Source organism: Loxodonta africana, chromosome 4 (assembly GCF_030014295.1).
Source record: "Loxodonta africana isolate mLoxAfr1 chromosome 4, mLoxAfr1.hap2, whole genome shotgun sequence".
Taxonomy (NCBI): Eukaryota; Metazoa; Chordata; class Mammalia; order Proboscidea; family Elephantidae; genus Loxodonta; species Loxodonta africana.
In genome coordinates this window covers 113500169-113520444 of record NC_087345.1, presented here as the reverse complement: position 1 = coordinate 113520444, position 20276 = coordinate 113500169, and the positions used below count along the sequence as shown (strand labels likewise).

The 20276-nt window shown below is 36.2% G+C and overlaps 2 protein-coding genes across 7 annotated transcripts in view; one reads left to right on the top strand and one right to left on the bottom strand.

Annotated features, from left to right (window-relative positions):
• Positions 1–15470, top strand: ETFRF1 (electron transfer flavoprotein regulatory factor 1). 3 transcript variants are annotated; one of them, XM_003405695.4, is made up of 3 exons: positions 1–128; positions 12725–12812; positions 12892–15470. In XM_003405695.4, the coding sequence occupies exons 2-3, from the start codon at positions 12762–12764 to the stop codon at positions 13111–13113; spliced, it is 273 nt and encodes a 90-aa protein (XP_003405743.1). In that variant the 5' UTR covers positions 1–128; positions 12725–12761; the 3' UTR covers positions 13114–15470. The 3 variants fall into 3 exon arrangements, with proteins under 3 accessions (XP_003405743.1, XP_010593745.1, XP_064140547.1); XM_010595443.3 differs by having other exon boundaries at positions 11–132; XM_064284477.1 differs by lacking the exon at positions 1–128 and adding an exon at positions 158–1101.
• Positions 14116–20276, bottom strand: part of KRAS (KRAS proto-oncogene, GTPase) — a 36823-nt gene continuing 30662 nt past the window's right edge. For 2 of the 4 annotated variants that reach the window (XM_064284476.1, XM_064284475.1), the window contains one exon: positions 14116–18837. In XM_064284476.1, the coding sequence (XP_064140546.1) occupies positions 18721–18837 (117 nt within the window). In that variant the 3' untranslated portion in view covers positions 14116–18720. The remainder of the gene's footprint in view (positions 18838–20276) is intronic. The other 2 variants (XM_064284474.1, XM_064284472.1) reach the window with 1 other exon arrangement.

Sequence of the window (20276 nt, the reverse complement as noted above, 5' to 3'; positions counted from 1 at the left end):
TTTTCCTGTCGGTGCCCCGCCCCCTCCTTTGACACGCCTCACCCACTCCCCGCCCTGCTTAGAGGTTGACCGACCGAGGAGTCGGAGCGGTCGGAGGCTTTTACGGCTGTGGCGGTGACTGCCGGAAAGTGCGTGAGTGCTGCAGCCTCAGTGTTTTGTCTTGTTTTCCGGATTCTGGGGTGTGGAGACGGTGAACTGTGTTTTGGACGAGGACTGACTGGTGTGGGCGGGTGTGGAAAGAGGTGTCAGAGCGTCTTTTGACGTTGACAGCCTATGTCCCTTTTTATTTTCCTAGCGTGTGTTGGGGCGGTTCTTTCTGTGGGATTTCGGGAAGGAAGGGAGCAGGTTTCGTGATTGGGTCAGATGACTGACCCCCGGGTGGGCAGTTTGGATCGTCAGAGTTTAGGCCAGAACGGGAGGGGACTTGTCTCCCTTTACTCTTAACTGGCCATTTAGATAAAGAGGTAAATAAATTGACTCAAGAAGCTTGGGTATTTCGAAATTAATGACCTTGGCATTATTCTCTATACATTGAATTGTTAATTTTCTGTGCAAGGTATAGGTCCTTTTCCCCAGGGGCCTCGCTAGATAAGGACTAGGAAATGGTTTGAAGCAATTCTTAGGTAAAACATTGCTTATAGATGAAGCAAGACTCATTATTTTGCCCAAGGTCACAGACTAAATGTATTAACCAACAGCACAACCTTCAGTTTAGGCTCTTCCCCACACGAAGAAACACTGGCACCTTAAACCAACAAGAAAACTAGAAGAAATTAAGTGAGGTCGTTCTTTATTCAAAGCTCAGCTGAATTCTCTATGATTCTAGGACCTACGCACTGTTTTACCATGACAAGCTTCATCAGGTAGAGTCAAGTCTACCGGAACTCAACTAATAATTACATTGCAATGCATTTCTTTGCAGGTTTACCTTCAGCTTTTACTGCTATCTGAACAATAACTTGATGCACCATTCCCGTTGCCATACAGTTGGTTCCGACGCATAGCGACCCTATAGGACAGAGTATAACTGCCTCATAGGGTCTCCGAAGCTGTAATCTTTACAGAATCAGACTGCTACATCTTTCCCCTGCTGAGTGGCTGGTGAGCAGCTGGTGGATTTGAACCCACCACCCTTTCAGTTAACAGCCAACCACTTTAACTGCTGTATCACCTTGCACACCATAACCATAGTAAAATTAAAATTCTCTATAATTAGCCTTGAACTGTAATTGGTTAAATCCCAACTCCTTAGCCCATAGTCTCTGGAAAAAAAGTTATCAGTGTGGATTGTGCTCCTTCCTCCCACCACATACGCATCCAAGTTCTCAGAATGAGGGGGAATGTCTCTTAAGTTCCTAATTGGGTTGTATGTTTACAAACAGCAGTAGCCTTCCTGACTTCATGCAGGGTTAAGAAGCAGTCCCAGGTCCCTGCCGCACATAAAATCATTCCCTAAATTGTGAACCCAAGGGGACCTGACTCTGTTCCTCCCAGTGGCATTAAAAAAAAACCCTAAATGCCTGAAGATCAGTTGTACAATAATAAAGATAAACTGCCTTAATTAATATAAATTAGTATTTTAAAAATACAACAAATTTACCTTAGGCATACTTGCTACTTTTTTGCTAGTTGTCGCTGGTTGTGGTAGAGTGATTGCAACTCATGGGGAGCCCATGTGTGCAGAATAGAACTGCTCTATAGGGTTTTCAAGGCTGTAACCTTTCAGAAGTAAATCACTAGGCCTGTCTTCTGAGGCGCTTCTGGGTAGGTTCGAACAAACAACCTTTCAGCTAAGCAAATCTGTTAATATTGCATAGTTTGTAAAGGAGACAATTGAAGCTGGTCCTTATACAGCTTTCACAAATTCCTAGATATGAATTAAATGAAGCTGCTCTGTTTTCCAGGAATTAAAGAATATAATTTGTAATCTGAAATTACACCTGCAGATTTAATTTAGAATTATTTTAAAAGCACATGATTCCTAAGAGTCATTCTTCAATAAAATTACATCACACTGGAAATGGCTGTCAGCAAAAAAAAAAAATTTTTTTAAAGAAATAAGATGCTAACATAGATTAAGTGCACCTATCTAATTTCATTCCCTTCTAAAACTCTACTAAATCTTCAGTAAAGGAAAAAAGTAAAATGGGGAAGATAAGAGAGGAGATGGCAGCAATAACACTTTGGAAGCTGGAAGACAGATGAAAGAATGTGAATTAGCACCCTGGGAAAGCCTGACTTACACTGCAGAATTGTCAGAAAGGTACCAGAATAGGGCCTCTGAAATTAGAATGAAGAATGAAATAAATAGAGGTGACCACCTGTCACTTCCACAAAGACTGGAGGTTTTTCTTTTCCTGATGTTTCAATTGTAATTTTATTTTTATTTATTTTTATTATTGTACTTCAGACGAAGGTTTACAGAGCTAGCTTCACATTAAACAGTTAGTACACATATTGTTTTGTGACATTGGTTACCAACCCCACGACATGTCAACACTCTCCCTTCTTGACCTTGGGTTCCCTATTACCAGCTTTCCTGTCCCCACCTGCTTTCTCGTCCTTGCCTCTGGGCTCGTGTGCCCTTTTAGCTTCGTTTTGTTTTATGGGCTTGAAAAGACTGGTGATTTGTTTCTGTACAAACTAAAACTAGTCTCTGGACTGGAGGTTCCTCAGGCATATTAAGTACCTGAGAACCACACTGAAAACGGGAATTAAGCAAATTTAGGTATACATAATGCTGAGTGCAAGGCTGCCATTCCTTTTCCACTTTTTAATGTTTAACGGGCAAACCCTTAGAAGACTGGAAGACTCTTCTCAGGACATCTTTCTGAGGAAAGATCCAAGATACTGACACCAGAGTTTCCCCAATAAATGGCCCATCCAGATGTAAGCCAAAGTGAAGCATAAAGTCTACAAGCTTCAACCATGTATGCAGACCTTCTAAAAAGTTTTTTTTTTCTTTCTGTCCCTTTACTATTAAAAGAACAATGTCATAGAAGGGTGAGGAGCAGGTTTGAAATGATGGAAGACAGAATCAGTGAAATTGAAGACAAACACTTGGCTACAACTCTATTTGAGGAAAAACCAGAAAAAAAGAAGGAAGAAACCCTGAGAATTATGTGGGATACAATCAAAAGCAAAAAATTGTGAGTGATCGGAGTTCCAGAAAAACAGAAAACACAGAAAGGATCACTGAAGAATTGCTGATACAAAACTTCCCTAATATCATGAATGATGAAAAGCTGACCATCCAAGAAGCGCAACAAACTCGATATAGGATAGACCCCAAAAGAAAAATACCAAGGCATATCATAATCACACTTGCTGAAACCAAAGACAAAAAATCCTGAGAGCAGCTTGAGAAAAACAAAAAGTCGCATACATAGAAGAAACAATAAGCTCTGATTATTCGGCAGAAACCATGCAGGCAAGAAGGCAATGGGATGACATATATAAAAACTTGAAAGAAAAAAATTGCCAACCAAGAATAATATACCCTGAAAAACTTTCACTGAAATGTGATGGTAAAATTAGGACATTTCCAGATAAACAGAAATAAAGGGAATATGTAAAAACCAAACCAAACTTGCAAGAATTATTAAAGGGAATCCTTCAGTCTGAGAACAAACAACATCAGACCACAGCCTGAATCTAGGACATAAGATTGTACCAGCCAGATACCAACCTAGGAAATGAACTCTCAAGGACTATCCAAAACCAAAACAATTATAACTGGGAACCAAAGAGGTTAATCTGTAAATGACAACAATGTCAGAACAATAAAAGAGGGAATAAATGGTATAGGTACAAAACTTTCTAATGGAGAAGAAGGTAAGGCAATACCAAGTAATAATAGATTTGTTCAAACCTAGGAAGATAAGGGTAAATTTCAAGGTAACCGCAAAGAAAGTTAACCTTTACTATTAAGAGAAAACAGGAAAGGATTACCAGATTTTTGAGGAAATCTCAAAGTAGAGACGAAAACAAGCAGAAAAAAAGCTATTTGGATAAAGACAGTAGAAAATTTCAAGAAAGCTATTATTAATAAACCCAGAAAAAAAAATCTGCTACATTGTATGTTTTGTTATGTGAATTAGCTCACAAGCTACAATTAGATAGGGGAAATATACAAGTATTAACATGGAGGTAATGTTGGATTTTATGTGGTTTTTTATTTTCCTAAGAAAGAAGAGTCAGAAAAGTGGACTTACAAACTTCAGCAAGAAAGGAAAATCTCTTGCTCAGCTGCTGTGCTAGCAGCCAGACAGTGCTTTTCCTTACTAGAATCTTGCTTGCTGCTCAGTATGTTAAAACTACATATATTGTTCAGGGCAATAGTCTTAGTTATCTAGTGCTACTATAACAGAAATACCACAAATGGATGGTTTTAACAAAGGGAAATTTATTCTCTTACAGTCTAGGAGGCTAGAAGTCCAAATTCAGGGTGCCAGCTTTCTGTCTCTGTCTCTCAGAAAGTCCTTGACATCAATCTCCCCCAGTCTGAGGAGCTTTTCAGCACAGGGACCCCAGGTTCAAAGGATGGGCTGTTCTCCTGGCCCTGCTTTCTTGGTGGTGAGGTCCCCATGTCTCTCTGCTTGTTTCTTTTCTTTTATATCTCAAAAGAGATTGGATTAAAAAAAAAATTTTTTTTTTTTTGGATTAAGACACAACCTAATCTTGTAGATTGAGCCCTGCCTCATTAACATAACAGCAGTTAATGCCACCTCATTAACGCCATAGAGGTAGGATTTTCAACACATAGGAAAATCACATCAGGTGACAAAATGGACAATCACACAATACTGGGAATCATGGATTAGCCACGTTGATACATTTTGGGCAGACACAATTCAATTCATAACAGCAATGTTCATGGGTGGTAAAACTATAAAGGAAAGCAGGAAAAAGGAAATCATTACTGGTTATCTTGGTAAAGATGGGGAAGGAGATGCAATTGGAGAGGGGCACATGCTGGCTTCTAAGACTTCTAATTTTCTGTTTGTAACTTTAGATGTTCATTTTACTTAACTTGTACATACAGAGTTTATGCACCATTTTTCGTGTATAATATCACAAAAATTTTTTTAAGATGAAATTAAATATGTGACAACATTGGCACTGCTTATTTTAAAGGTGTAAATTTTCTAAGGAGTGTAGAGGTGGCCAGGCAGGTACAGTCACCATGTGAATTTACACTATCACACTTTAGTGCTTAACCAAAATAACAGGCATAAAAAAAAGGAGGACTTAAATTATTTCCCACAATCATTTTTAACTGAATATGGTGCTGTAATTTTTTTAAGTTTAATTTTATTGTGATAAAATGTACTTTTAAAAAGTTTGTCATTTTAACCATTTTTAAGTGTACAATTCAGTAGCATTACTTTCACAATGTTTTGCTACCATCAACACTGTCCAAGTTTTCCATCACGCTAGACAAAAATTCAGTGCTTCTTCAACAATAACTCCTGTTCTTTCCTCCTTCCAATGCCTAGTAACCACTAATAAACTTGTGTCTGTATGCATTGCCTATTCTAGAGATTTCATGTAAGTGGGATCATACAATATATGTCCCTTTGTGTTTGGCTTATTTCACTCAGCATGTTTTCAAGGTTCACTCATGTTGTAGCATGTATCAGGTTTTCATCTCTCTTTATGGCTGTCTAATATTTCATTCTATGTGTATCCCACATTTTGTATACCCGTTCATATATTGGTGGACATTTAGGTTGTGTCTGCCGTTTGGCTATTGTGAATAATACTGCAGTGAGCATTGCTGCACAAGTATCTTTTTGTGTTCCTGCTCTCAGTTCTTTTGGTTATATCCCTAGGAGTGGAATTGCTGGGTCATACGGTAATTTTATGTTTAACTTTTTGAGGAACTGCCAGACTGTTTCCACAATGGCTGTACCACTTCACAATCCCACCAGCAATGGATGAAGGTTCCCCTTTCTCCGCATCCTCGCCAACTTTGTTTTCCATTTTGTTAATCATAGCCATCCTAGTGGGGGTAAAGAGGTATCTCATTGTGGTTTTGATTTACATTCCTCTAATGACTAATGAAGGATTCCTGGTGGTGCAATGGTTAAGCGCTCAGCTGCTAACGGAAAGGTCAGTGGTTCAAACCCACCAGCAGCTCCATGGGAGAAAGATGTGGCAGTCTGCTTCGGTAAAGATTACCCATTGCCATCAAGTTGATTGCAACTCATAGCAGGCTTGGAAACCCTCTGGGGCAGTCCTACTGTGTCCTATTGGGTCGCTATGAGTTGGAATCGACCTGAGAGCAATAACAACAACTATGACTTATGACAAAGAGCATTCTTTCATGTGCTTGTTGACTATTTGTATACCTTCTTTGATGAAATGTTTATTGAAGTCCTTTGTCCATTTTTTGATTGGGGTGTTTGCCTTTTTGTTAAGCTGCAGGAGTTCCTTATATGTTTTGGATATTAAACCCTTATCTGATATATGGCTCCTGAATATCTTCTCCCATTCTGTAGGTTCCAGTCTCTTCATTTTCTTGATAAAATGCTTTGATACACAGAAACTTTTTATTTTGATACAGTCCAATTTATTTTTTATTTTGTCGTTTGTGCTTTTAATGTATCTAAGAGTCCATTCTCAAAAAAAAAAAAAAACACTTGAAGTTTTATCCCTATGTTTTCTTAGTTTTATGGTCTTAGTTTTTATATGTAGGTCATTGATCCATTTTGAGTTAATTTTCATATATGGTGTGAGGTATTGGTCCAAATTTATTCTTTTGCATGTGGAAATCCAGATGGTCCAGCCCCATTTATTGAAGAGCATATTCTTTCCCCATTGAATGGACTTGGCACCCTTGCTGGAAGTCAGTTGTCCATAAATGTATGGGTTTATTTCTGAAGTCTCAACTGTATTTCATTGTCTTAGACCAGTACCACACTGTTGATTACTGTAGCTTTATAGTAGTTTTTAAAATCAGAAAGTAGGAGTCCTCCTACTCCATTCTTTTTCAAGACTGTTTTGGCTATTCAGGGCCCCTTGCAATTTCATATGAATTTGAAGATCAGCTTCTCCGTTTTTGTAAAAAAAAAAAAAAAAGCGCTTAGAATTTTGATAGAGATTGCATTGAATCTGTATAATGCTTTGGGTAGTATTGACATCTTACAATATTAAGTCTTCCAAGCCATGAACATGGAATAGCTTTCCATTTACTTAAAAAAAAAAAAAAATTTTTTTTTTTTAAGGGCCTTCTTTATTTCAGCATCGTTTTATAGTTTTCAGTGTACAAGTCTTTCACCTCCTGGTTAAATTTATTCTTAGGTATTTTATCACTTTAGATGCAATTGTAAATAGGGTTGCTTTCTTGATTTAGTTTTCAGATTGCTCATTGCTGGTGTATAGAAACACTGATTTTTGTGTGTTGATCTTGTACCTGCCACGTCACTGAAATCATTTATTAGCTCTAGTAGCTTTCTTGTGGATTCTTTGGGATATCCTATACATAGGATCACGTCGTCTGCAAAGAGAGATAATTTTACTTCCTCCTGTCTGATTTGGATGCCTTTTATTTATTCTTCTTGTCTAATTGCTCTGGTTAGAACTTGCAGTATCATGTTGAACAGTAGTGGTGAAAGAGGGCATCCTTGTCTTATTCCTGATCTTAGGGGGAAAGATTTCAGTCTTTCACTATTGAGTATGATGTTAGCTGTGGGTTTTACATAAATGCCCTTTATCACGTTGAGGAATTTTCCTTCTAATCTTAGTGGTGCTATAATTTTTAAAAACAGCTTTATTGAGATATAATTCACATATCATACATTTCATCCATTTAAAGTATACAATCCAATGTTTTTTGGTATATTCATAGATACGTGCAACCATTATTACCACAGTCAATTTAGAACATTTTCATCACCTCACAAAGAAACCCTGTATCTTTTAGCTATCACTCCCCTCTTTCTTAACCTGTACCCCACTGAACTACCAATCAACTTTCTGTTTCTATAGATTTCCCTATTCTAGACTTTCATATGGATAGTCATATAATATATGGGCTTTTGTGACTGGCTTCTTTCACTTAGCACGCTGGTTTCAGGTTCATCCAAGGTATATCAGTACTTCATTTTTTCTTATGGCTGAATAATATTCCGTGGAATGGATTTTACCACAGTTTATCCATTCATCTATTGATGGACATTTGGGTTGTTTCCATCTTTTGGCTATTATAAAATATGCTGCTTTAAACATTCATGTACAAGTTCTTGTGTAAACATATATTTTCTCTTGCATACATTCTGAGGCATGGAATTGCTGAGTCATATGGCAATTCTGTGTTTAATCATTTGGGGAACTGCCAGACTGTCTTCCAAAGCAGCTACACCATTTTACATTCCCACCAGCAGTGTATGAAGGTTCAGATTTCTCCACATCCTTGCCAACACTTGTTATTATCTGACTTTTTGATTATAGTCATCCTAGGGGATATAAAGCGGTATCCATTGTGGTTTTGATTTGTACTTCCCTGATAACTAATGATGTCGAACATCTGTGCATCTGCTTATTGGCCATTTGTGTATCTTGTATAAATGTCTCTTCTGATCCTCTACCCATTTTTAAATTGGGTTATTTGTCTTGTTATTATTGAGTTATAAGAGTTCTTTATATATTCTAGATACAAGTCCCTTATCAGATACATGATTTACAAATATTTTCTCCCATTCTGCGGATTGTCTTTTCACTTTCTTGATGGTGTCGTTTGAAGCATAAAAGGTTTTAATTTTGATAAAGTCCAATTTATCTTTTTTTCTGTGCTTTTGGTGTCATTGCTAAGAATCCACTGCCAAATCCAAGATCATAAAGATTTACCCATATGTTTTCTTCTAAGAGTTTTATAATTTTAGGTCTTACATTTAAGTCCTTGATCCATTTTGAGTTGATTTTTGTATCTGGTTTGAGGTAACGGTAACGTCCAGATTCATTCTTTTGCATGTTGTGATCCAGTTGCCCCAGCACCAGTTATTGAAAAGACTATTTTCCCCCCATTAAATGGTCTTGGAATTCTTGTTGAAAATCAGTTGACCATAGATGTATTGGCTTATTTCTGAAGTCCCAGTTCTATCCATGTTTGTCTATCCTTGTACAGTACCACACTGCCTTGAATAATGTCTCTTCGCAGTATGTTTTGAAATGGACTTTGTTCCTTTTTCAGGGTTGTTTTGGCTATTCTGGGTCCCTCGCAATTCCATATGAATTTTTAGAATCATCTTGTCAATTTCTACAAAGAAGTCAGCTGGGATTCCGACGGGTGCTATAATTTTAACCTACATTTTCTGCTAGTTGGCTACAAAATAATCTTGCATATTGACCTAAAAGGATATTTTAAAAATCCTTATTTTAAAAACAGAAATTGCTTCTTGTTTGACCTTCTGAATAATTCAGTCCAAAAGCCATTATGTGGGGCTGAACAAGGTAGGCATCTGGGGTGGTGTTGGTAGGGGATGAAGGATTGGCAAGGCAGTAGCCCAGCAAGGAGTCTGAGAGCCCATGTGGGGCAAGGAGGGTGTCTGTGGCAGCAGCCCAGCACAGGATGAGGGGAGTATCCTTAGGGTAGACAGGCTAGTAGCCTAGCACAGGGTGTTATGGTCTAAATAGAGAAAGCCTTCTCAAGGAGAGGGATGGTGGCCCAGCATTTGTCAGAGTTCAAGACGAGCTGGGTGAAGAGGGAGTGGGAAGAAGTGTATGTGCATGTTATAGCTGAAGTGGCAGTCTGGCACTAGGTGTCAGAGATCAACTAGAAGGAACAGAACATATGCTGAGTTTCAGTAGCAACAGGAATTTGGTTATATATTGGGAGGAGGGGTAATGATCCAAAAAGTAAATTTATTGAGGATAATGGGAACCAGATTTCTCATTGTTGGAGGAGAAAGTTAAAACTATGGAAAAAGAGAAAACTAAAATCTTGCAGTGTTGGAATGGGATGGTAGTCAGGTTATATCAAGATAAATAAATATATTTTTATGTCTATATGCATATATAGACATGCAGCTGTATTCACTAAGAGGGCTTGGGCCCCGTGCCAACCCAACTGTAATACTAACTTCTAGCACCCGAATCTTGGTTTCTAAATAGAATTCTCTAATAATAGGACTAGGTTTCTTGGAGAAATGGTTGGTTTCAGGGCTGGGGCAGGGCAAGTACAAGATGAACATCTTATGCAGGAAAGTAAAAGGAAGTGTTCAAAGAATGATGGGATAAAGTAAAAAAAGATATAAGAAGCAAGCTTGGACAAATCTTGAGCATCAATAAATGATAGTAATGGATTATGATCCACTTAAGTATCTATGATTCCATACAGATATAAAAAAATAATAAACTGGGAGAGAAAGCTTTTCCTTACAGTAGCTTGCGAACAAATAAGCGTAGAAGGATTGATGCAAATAGAAAATTACTAGTAATAACACAGTCAAGAAACCACAATGAATGTAAAAACCAGTCAGTCAGACTGATGAAGAATGGGAACACTTAGTCTCAAAGAACTTCCCCACAAATACTTATTAATGTCAAAGGGGAAAAAGTAGTTTTACCATTGTCATGGATTGAATTTTGTCCCCCCAAAAATGTGTGTATCAACTTGGTTAGGCCATGATTCCTAGTATTCTGTGGTTGTCCTCCATTTTGTGATTGTATTTTATGTTAAAGAGATTTTGGGTGGGCTTGTAATACCCTTACCAGGTCACATCCCTGGTCCAATGTAAAAGGAGTTTCCCTGGGGTGTGGCCTGCACCACCTTTTATCTTACAAGAGATAAAAAGAAAGAGAAGCAATCAGACAGCTGGGGACCTCATACCACCAAGTAGTGCTGGGAGCACAGCATGTCCTTTGGACCCAGGGTACCTGCACCTGAGAAACTCCTTGACCAAGGGAAGATTGAGGACAAGGACCTTCCTCCGGAGCCGATGCCCTGAATTTGGACTTTTAGCCTACTTTACTGTGAGGAAATAAATTTCTCTTTGTTAATACCCACTTGTATCTCTGTTATAGCAGCACTAGATAACTAAGACAATCATGGAGAATCCTGGCAAATAATTTAATCAGGCGATCAAAATTAACATCACCACTAATGGAATAAGCCGGAACTGTGTCCACCTGAAAGGATGTAATGAAGACAGCAACATGTCTGTAATATTTTTGTCCAAACTGCATAATCCGAATCCAGTCATGAGGAAACATCAAAATAAGGGATATTCTGCAAAATAAACGAACTGTGATCTTCAAAAGTATCAAGTTCCTGAAAACCAAGCGAAGCCTGAGGGAAGTGTTTCAGACTGAAGAAGGATAGAGACAGGAAAACTAGATGCAATGTGTGAATCTGGAATGAATCCTCTTGGCATAGAGGGCATCATTGGAACAACTGACAAATCTTGAATGGGGCTATGGATTGATGGTAGTAACGTAACACTATTCATTTCCTAATTTTGATGTCTGTATTGTTACACAGAATGTCCTTATTTGTGGGATATACTCTAAAAGCTGTGCTATTCAGTATGGTAACGACGACTAAACCATGTGCACCTATTCAGCACTTGAAATGTAGCTAGTGTGACACATTGAAATAGTATTTTGGATTAATGAAATAAAACATTAAAATTAATTTCACCTGTTTTTAGAAACTGTAAGATTATGCATGTGGCTTGCATTATATTTCTATTGGACAGTGTTACAGAGTATTCAGGGTGACAGACATCATCTTGGCAGCTGATTGCCAATTTGTTCAGAAAAAAGTGTTATTAGTACTAGTGTTGCAACTTTTCTGCAAAATTGAAATTATTTCAAAAGAAAGCTTGTTATTGAAGGCATGAAAATGTATTACATGGTTTTAAGCCAGGTCATAGGAAAAATGGGAATTAAAGGTTTAAGGGGGGAGGTTATGACATAAACATTTACTTGGGGCCAAGCATGAACTAGTTACTGCTTATGGTATCAGGAATTTTATGATTTAATCCCCACAACCATAGTAAGTAGTGAGCATTATTTTGTTTAGGCTGTCATGGTGCCTTTAAGGAGTCTCTTCTCCCTAGTAGCATGTAACAATTACACATAAAGAAGCGTGGACTGTATGCCACTGGGCGTTGCCTGCTCCACATGTACCCCCTCATGGGTTGTTCACTTGGCCTGATCAGCACCAATCTTACCGTCCATCTCCTATTACTGCCAACCTACTTTGTTTCTCTTATCTTCAGCCTCTCTTAAGATAGCCCCCTTCCAAATGTAATCAGGCCTCTTCTCACACAATGTCCTTCAAAAAGATCTGACTTTGCCTTGAGGGGCAGGGTAAGATACTCTTACTTTTGATGAGGAAACTGAGACTCAGCATAGTTAAGTCACCTGTGTATTATGCAGCTGGGATTCAAATCTAGTTCTCACTCCTTTGTGGCATAAAATGAAGTACACCTATATACCTACCTGTCTCTGACAATCCATTTTCTCTCACTACCTCATTCAAAGAACTGGTCACAGTAATTATAATTGTTTGCTTATATGACTCTACAGATGTTCTGTGAGAGCAAGTTATCTTATCTGGCATGTTCATAGCTATATCCCAGCGCCTGGAACATAAAAGTACTCAATAATTATTGAATGTAAAAAAATTTTTTAAAAGTTATCATTTCCCCAATGTATAAAATCATTAATCCTTTTTTAAGACTACAATTCAGTTATTTGCAAATATTTTTTCCTTCAGGTACGTTATGTGCAAACGTGGGTACTTTCCGTGACAAATGAAAATGGCCAATTCTTTAAGAGGAGAAGTAATGAATCTTTATAAAAATGTAAGTAATTCTGTTACCAGTTTTACAAATGTTACTATATGACATGGATTGTTTAGAATATATAATCTTTCTTTTTAAGCTGCTGTATCTTGGGAAAGACTATCCAAAAGGAGAAGACTATTTTAAAAGGCGTCTGAAGAGTGTTTTCCTTAAAAACAAAGATGTGAAGGACCCAGAGAAGATCAAAGAACTTATTGGACGAGGCGAATTTGTCATGAAAGAGCTAGAAGCCTTATACTTTCTTAGGAAATACAGAGCTATGAAACAACGCTATTATTCAGATGTCAACAAAACTAACTAATCATTATTACTATAATTGTGGCTGAAAATCAGTGTCAGCTATTTATGCACACCAAATATTGTAAAATAATTCTAACTGAAAATGATGAAGTTAAACACATCATGTAAAAAATACCTGAGCTGCCTTACTTAACTAAAATTAATAGATTTCAACTTCTATTGATAGCGACAGCTTCATCAGTCATCCTTTATCCACAGTTTTATACTAAAGTGGTAATTTAGCTATATAATGTTGTCAGCTACCAATTATAAAATCATTAATGGACACTCAGTTTTGGAATTAAAATACTTAATTTTTTTTCACACCTATGAAGTTCTAGCCAATTTATCTTAGCCCATTTCTCCAATTTATTGATAGACAATGCCATTCAATATACACTTAACTACGCAAAATCATTTCTTGCACATTTACTCCCTTTAACTTTTGAAGGAGTAACTTATTTTTGACCCAATTTGATATAATAATAGTACACATTTAAGTTTCTTTAGTAAATAGCACCTGTTAATGATTTAAATATAGTTACAGAAGTAACTATATGCACAGAGTAAGTAAGTAATATGTATGCTATCTGCAGTAAGATTGACTTCCGACCTAGAAATAGCCTGCCATTGATTGGCATTAGGTACAAAATTCAGTTATTTCTATTATTAATTTTGCTGCTGGCTCCCTTGGGGCCTTAAAACAAATCACCTGTTGTGCATTAATTTCTTTGATAAAACAATAAATAATTTTGTTCCTTTGTCATGAAGAGAGATTTGTTTTCCATCTACTTCTAAATTAGTTAATATGACAGTGGACCTAAAACACAGCATGGTTTTAAGTTTAAGCAAACAAAACCTCTACGTAATGTTCACAGCACCTTTCATAAATACATAATTTTTCTAACTTAACAATCTGCAACAAAAACAATTCACTAATATGCTGTAGTATCTGTGGCTTATGAAGTAATTTGTGTCAACTGCAAGGCAAATGTTTCAAATTTCCATCAAGAAATACACACTCTCAGAGTCACCATAACTAGTTTTATTACATTACAATAATTAGGAGCAGTACAGTTCATGACAAAAATATTACAAATTTCAGATCACTCCACAGCACATACTCCTATAAACATTTCAAAGTTAATTAAAAGAGTGGTCATTTTTAAATTTAATGTTTGATATGACCAACATTCCTAGGTCAGCGCAACCAAATGATGGAGAACAACTGGATCACACTGCATATGTCCCACAAAAAAAAAAAAAAAAGCACAATGTACAAAATGTGCATGTTTCAGTTTACACTATACAAAAATAGTTAAAATACATTCCAGGTAAACATGTTACATTAAGAAATAGTACTAGTAAGAAATTGGCACTCAAAGGAAAAAAGCAAAAGTATTTTCAACATGAAAACACCAAGACAGTGGATCTGGAAACTTCTAGGTAAAACATGTCTCCCACTTAGCTCAATGGGAGGAAACCCTCTGTAATGGACATTTCTGCAGGTAATAACTTTCTTTTTATTAAACTCATCTAAGTTGCCTATTATCCCAAACAGGCACTTAAAACTATTAGGCTAAAACACAAATCTTAAACTAGTTATGACTATTCTGTAAGAACTGATGTGAACTTATCTTTAGAAAGAAGCAATTTTCATATTCTGACTAAATTTACAGCTACCAGTTGTATGCTACTCAGTTTCTCAAGGCAGAATTCATGCTACCCAATATTAACACAGAAATTATTAAATATAAATTCGGCTTTAAAGTAACTGCTGGGTTTTTTAAATCATTAATACATAATTATCAATATTATTACTTTTTGACAAATGGAAATGACTCCAGATAATTTTTATTGTCCCCCCATAATTAAACGTGTATATGTTGAGAAAAAACGGTTAGAAGAAAAAAAAAATCACTGGTACACAAATGAGATGAACTTGTGCAAACTGCAACTTAACATGCCTCACAAAGTTTCTCTGTATATTAGGACAAAATTGTGCAATGGTGGCAAAGGTTTCTGATAACTTATAAAAGTTAGGTCCTAAATTCCTATGCAGTGTGACTCAGTTAAATAGAACCTAGCATTCCTAATTGGGAATATTCACTCAAATTATACTACATACTTCTGCTACATTCTTCCACAAACATGTTAATGTCTAAGACTATGTATTTGAGCAATTTTTTTAACTTCAAAAAGGATTTTTATCTTTAAGGCTGTAACAATTAGATAACATCTTATTTCTAGGATCGTCTCCCCTTTTAAAATCTCTACAAAAACAATTTATTGTCAAACTATTCAAAATCCACATAATAATGGATAATTACCACTGCCTTAAAAAAAAAAAAAAATTGCCCAGCTACATAAAAAATTCAAGAGTCCTAGAAATCCCCAGTTATGCACTGTAACTCTTGAAGTATGGCCATTTTTCTCTTGTCTAGAACAAGAGGAGGTACTGCATAAGTCTTAACACCCTACCTAAACAATGCTCCATAAATCTGTACTTTAGCATAGCATTTCAGAAATCATATTGATTTTTACACGCAGAATATAAGTTTCCTTTTCTATGAATTAGTTCAGGCACCTGTTTATTTCCAGATAAACAAAATTATTTTAGAACTCAATATTTAATTTTTTTTAAGTCTATTTTAATTATTTATACAAAGAGACCAACTGGAATATTACACACTTGGGAATTTTAATATCTGATATACAACTTAAAATGTACTATAATTGTCATAATACTCACAGCTATGTCAAATAAAAAAAGTCAAATTTACTCCTTTAAAACAGTGATTTAAAGTGATTTGTATAAAGTGGCCTGATTAAACAGCTGCACCTGAATCATAGCAAAACAATTATTGTCGAACTAGCAGAAACCTTAGAGACCAAACATCTTCTTTGCAAAACTTAAAGTATGCATTGTGTTATCTCTGGGCCATGTGCCAAATGCCTCACTAAGATATCAAAGAACACTCTAGAATATAAACACTACTTACGGACAAGGATTATTGTCTGAGGATACCATAATATCCCCAGTGCTCGGCATAGTGCCTATCATCTAGCAGGCATTTGATGAGTGTGTAAATGAACTCTGCTAAAAAATAAGTTTTATAAATTAAATTTCAAAGTATTTTTCCTTGTAACATTTTAATTACTAAAACAATGGAATATATCTCTGTTATCAGGGCTAGTCTTATTTAACAAATTCTTTCAGCACTTCCTTTATAAAATCCTCCTCCCACTGTATAGGGTTCTGTCTACTTATAACAAGTTTGAAAATTCCTACTTTGCCACTAATGGACCAGGCAGCAAAGAGACAATGTTCAAAGGATCAAGATTAAACTGCTGCAGCCACCACCTGAAAATTAGCTATTAGGTCAAGTCCCATTATGTTATCTGTCAGATTATCTTGAGCACCAAGGAAATAAGATGGAGGACAACTTGATGTGATTTCATGGGAATTTCCATAGCAGCAATACATTTTGAAGTCAGGGGAAGTTAGGGAAGGCTAGGCTAATTCGATTTAAAAAACAAAAAAACAGCATCAACTCATTGGGGCATCTGGAGGGGTGGGCAGGTAAGATGACACTAATATGACTCCTGAAAATGGAGAATGGATATTCAAAAATAAACTTCACCTCTTGCACAATTTTGCCTAAAGGATAGCACTGAAGATAACACAGATAAAAAGTTACAAGTTGTGCCGAGCGTGACATGTAAGGAGTGCCTTAAGTTAAGTGAATGTAAATCACAAAACTGTAAAGCTGGACAGAGCCTTTGAGATGACTTCTTTGAAGAAGAAATGGAAAGTGATTTACCAAAGGCAGAGTTCTAAAAGACACATAACTACAATCTTAGTCTCTTTTCTCCTAGTTCAGTGATATTTTCACCTTACCACACCATCTCACTTCCAATAATTTAAATTAACACTTTAAATGTACTGAAAGAATCATTTGTTAATATTTATCCATTTTTTAAGCATTACATATTCTTAAATATGGACAAGACTTAAGAAGTGTTTATGAAATGTTACTTTAGCCAGTGTTAAGAAAAGCTAGCTAAAACTATGGATTTTGAAACTATCATTTTTTTAAAGTAGAGTCTTGGCCCTCCCCCAATCTCAACTCTTTGTAACATTTAAAATAATTTAAAACAAAAAAGTTCTGTTGTTAAACAGAAGTGACACTCCAGTGTGTCTGCAGGACCACCACATAGTGAGAATTCATCTTGCTGAGCTATCCAAATACTCTCCCAGTCCTCATTTCCAACCAAACCATGCATAACAACACTGAATGACCATAGGGATTCAGTCCATGGCTGGGAAACACCCAACGAAGCACAAAGGTCAACATGGGGTCTGAACTTGCAATCTTGGCCTCTTAAACACCTACTAAGCTAACTGGCCCAAATGATCTTTAACATTGCTACCAGAATGAAAACTATGTTCAAAGACTGAAGGTCAAGAAAAGATTTAACATTACCTAAGAAAGAGCAACCTGACACAGGAAGACTAATTCCTGTGAGTATTTTTTTTTTAAGAAAGAGCAACCTGACACAGGAAGACTAATTCCTGTGAGTATTTTTTTATATATGTTAAAATTTTTTTCAATTGTTACAAAAATTTAGTAGCATGTATCATATTTTTATGCAAATAATGTGCACCTTCTACGTCTGTTTGCCAACCACTCCCTCCCCGTGTGAGGTATTTTTGTAAGCACACTATGCTAATTTTTTTACAGCAACATATAAAAAAAAATGGGCATAGCAGCACTTCTGAAAATACCTTGCAGGGGGAGGGAATGGTTGGCAAACGAATATAGAAGGCACATGTTATATGCATAAAAAATAAGGTAAATAGAGCCCCAAAGACGGTTGCTACAATCCCCATGACATACTGGGTTTGCCTTAATAGGAAAAGCTATAAGGAGTCTTATAGGAATTTATCTAAGGTGGAAAGTAAACAGCCTTTTAATATTTTCCATTTCCTTGTATTTTTTTTCCATTTTTTTCCCTTTTTATAGAAAAAATATAATATTTTGGGAAGTGACAATGACAAATAGCAGTGGGGCGGGGGGGAATCTTTGTGAACAGTGTAACTTTACATTCATTAAGGTTAATCTGAAACTATAGGACATGATGCCTGGATGAAATCTACAGGAAGCCCATAAGTTTGTTTCCTCAGTGTTTCAGTAAAACCAATCACAAAGTCTCAATTGAAGTTATAATTAGTAATTAATCCATTTATGTAACTAGATAAAACGCAGAATAGAGATGATTTGAAAGCTTCATTAATTCATTTCACGCTGAAGTTCACAATTGGTAAGAAAAATAGGAAGTAATCGGCTGCATGCACCAAAAACCCCAAGACAGAAATCTCAGGTATTCAGTTTCTTTTTCACAGGTGTTGCTAGTTCAAAAACCAAAACTCAGGGAATACTGGCACTTAGAGGAAAAAAAGTTTCCACTGTCATTTTAAAATAAGCATTCAAGATGAAAGCTAACAGTTTGCATGGAGCAGAAAGAAAATTAGGTAATGCTAAAACAAATGCTAATAATTTAGTGTAATGTACAAAAATTACCACTTTTACTTAAGTATGCCTTAAGAAAAAAGTACAAATTGTATTTACATAATTATACACTTTGTCTTTGACTTCTTTTTCTTCTTTTTACCATCTTTGCTCATCTTTTCTTTATGTTTTCGAATTTCTCGAACTAACGTATAGAAGGCATCATCAACACCCTGAAATATATAAAAAATATTAGAATGTAAGTATTTATATATGATGGTTTGAGGCAAATACATGACAGAAAATATTTTACTAATGGAAACATTAATAATGAGAAAGATTAAGGCAACTTCACATTTCTCTTTGGGAAACTGTATATATATATCAGACTTTTGGGATTCTTCAATGTCCTCTTCATGTATATTTTGTCAAGATTATAACTAGGAACGTTAACTCTCACAATAGGCAATGATAATCAATGGCACAGAATTTTAGATAATGTTAACAAATAACATTTTTCCTAACAGAACTTAATTTGCTACTAATTTTTCCACAATGGAAAACCCCAGGCATCAAAATCCAAATGCATTTGGATTTGTGCATGTGTGTGTTTTTACACTAATTATCCCTGAGTTTCTACTGGACTTTAGGAATTGCCATGCAAGCATATACAATTTTTATACATATTCAGCAGTATTTGAGCTCTGGTTCAATATTTATGTAAAACCCATTAAATACCTTACTAAGTAGAAAACAATACTTGAATATACTTTGTTTTCAAATAAGACATATTAAAGATGCTAGTTTCAATTCATAATACTTATCATGTAAGGAAGAGGTTTAACTCTTTAGTTATTATTGGTTTGACCACTTTTTATGCCTCTGGACCTCATAGGTAAGGCATTATTCTGGTTCTAATGCATTTAATTAGCATCAGGGTGGGTCCCTTTTGAAATATGTGAAGCTCAGCAGAGTTGGAGCCTCATTTTGTCTAAGTTTAGCATCCTAAACTTGGATGCTTCCTAGATGTGCTAGTTTTGTAAGCTTTTGCCTTTTTTCCCTTTATTTGTGTGAGATAAGGCTTGCAAGCATAATTATGTCTTCCCTTTTGATAGTTAGGGAGCCCTAATGGGTTGGTTTTGTTTTTTGTGTGTCATACTTGGAAAACCAGAGATTCCTCATGTAACCTAACGGGGGGGGGGGGACAAAACACCAAACCCACTGCCGTTGAGTCGATTACAACTCATTGTGACCCTATAGGACTGAGAAGAACTGCCCCATAAGATTTTCAAGGAGCGCCTGGTGGATTTGAACTGCTGACCTTTTTGGTTAGCAGCCATAGCTCTTAATTACTATCCCACCAGGGTTTCCAACCCAACCCACTGGAAAGGCACCCGCAATAAATTGTCTATTTAGTTTTTATTGGTATATTGTCATACCACAGATCAGTGGTGCCACAGTGCCACTCACCTTATTGGTGTTTTGTATTACCAGATTATATTTCTCAAAATCTGTATTAACAACCAAAAATTTAAACACACTCAATTAATAAGCATGCATCCCAATACTGAAAACATATGCCATCACAAAAATGTTTTAAAAAATAAAAATTTGGTCATGAAAAGGTTATTAAAGTTAATGCCTAGACAAGACATTCTATTTTGATTTGTGG

What these genes read in the sequence shown, in the direction of transcription:
- ETFRF1 (XM_003405695.4), top strand. Translation starts at nt 12,762, where the DNA reads ATGAAAATGGCCAATTCTTTAAGAGGAGAAGTAATGAATCTTTATAAA. An exon ending in TAATGAATCTTTATAAAAAT is followed by an intron (nt 12,813 to 12,891) that starts GTAAGTAATTCT and finishes TTTCTTTTTAAG; the next exon opens with CTGCTGTATCTTGGGAAAGA.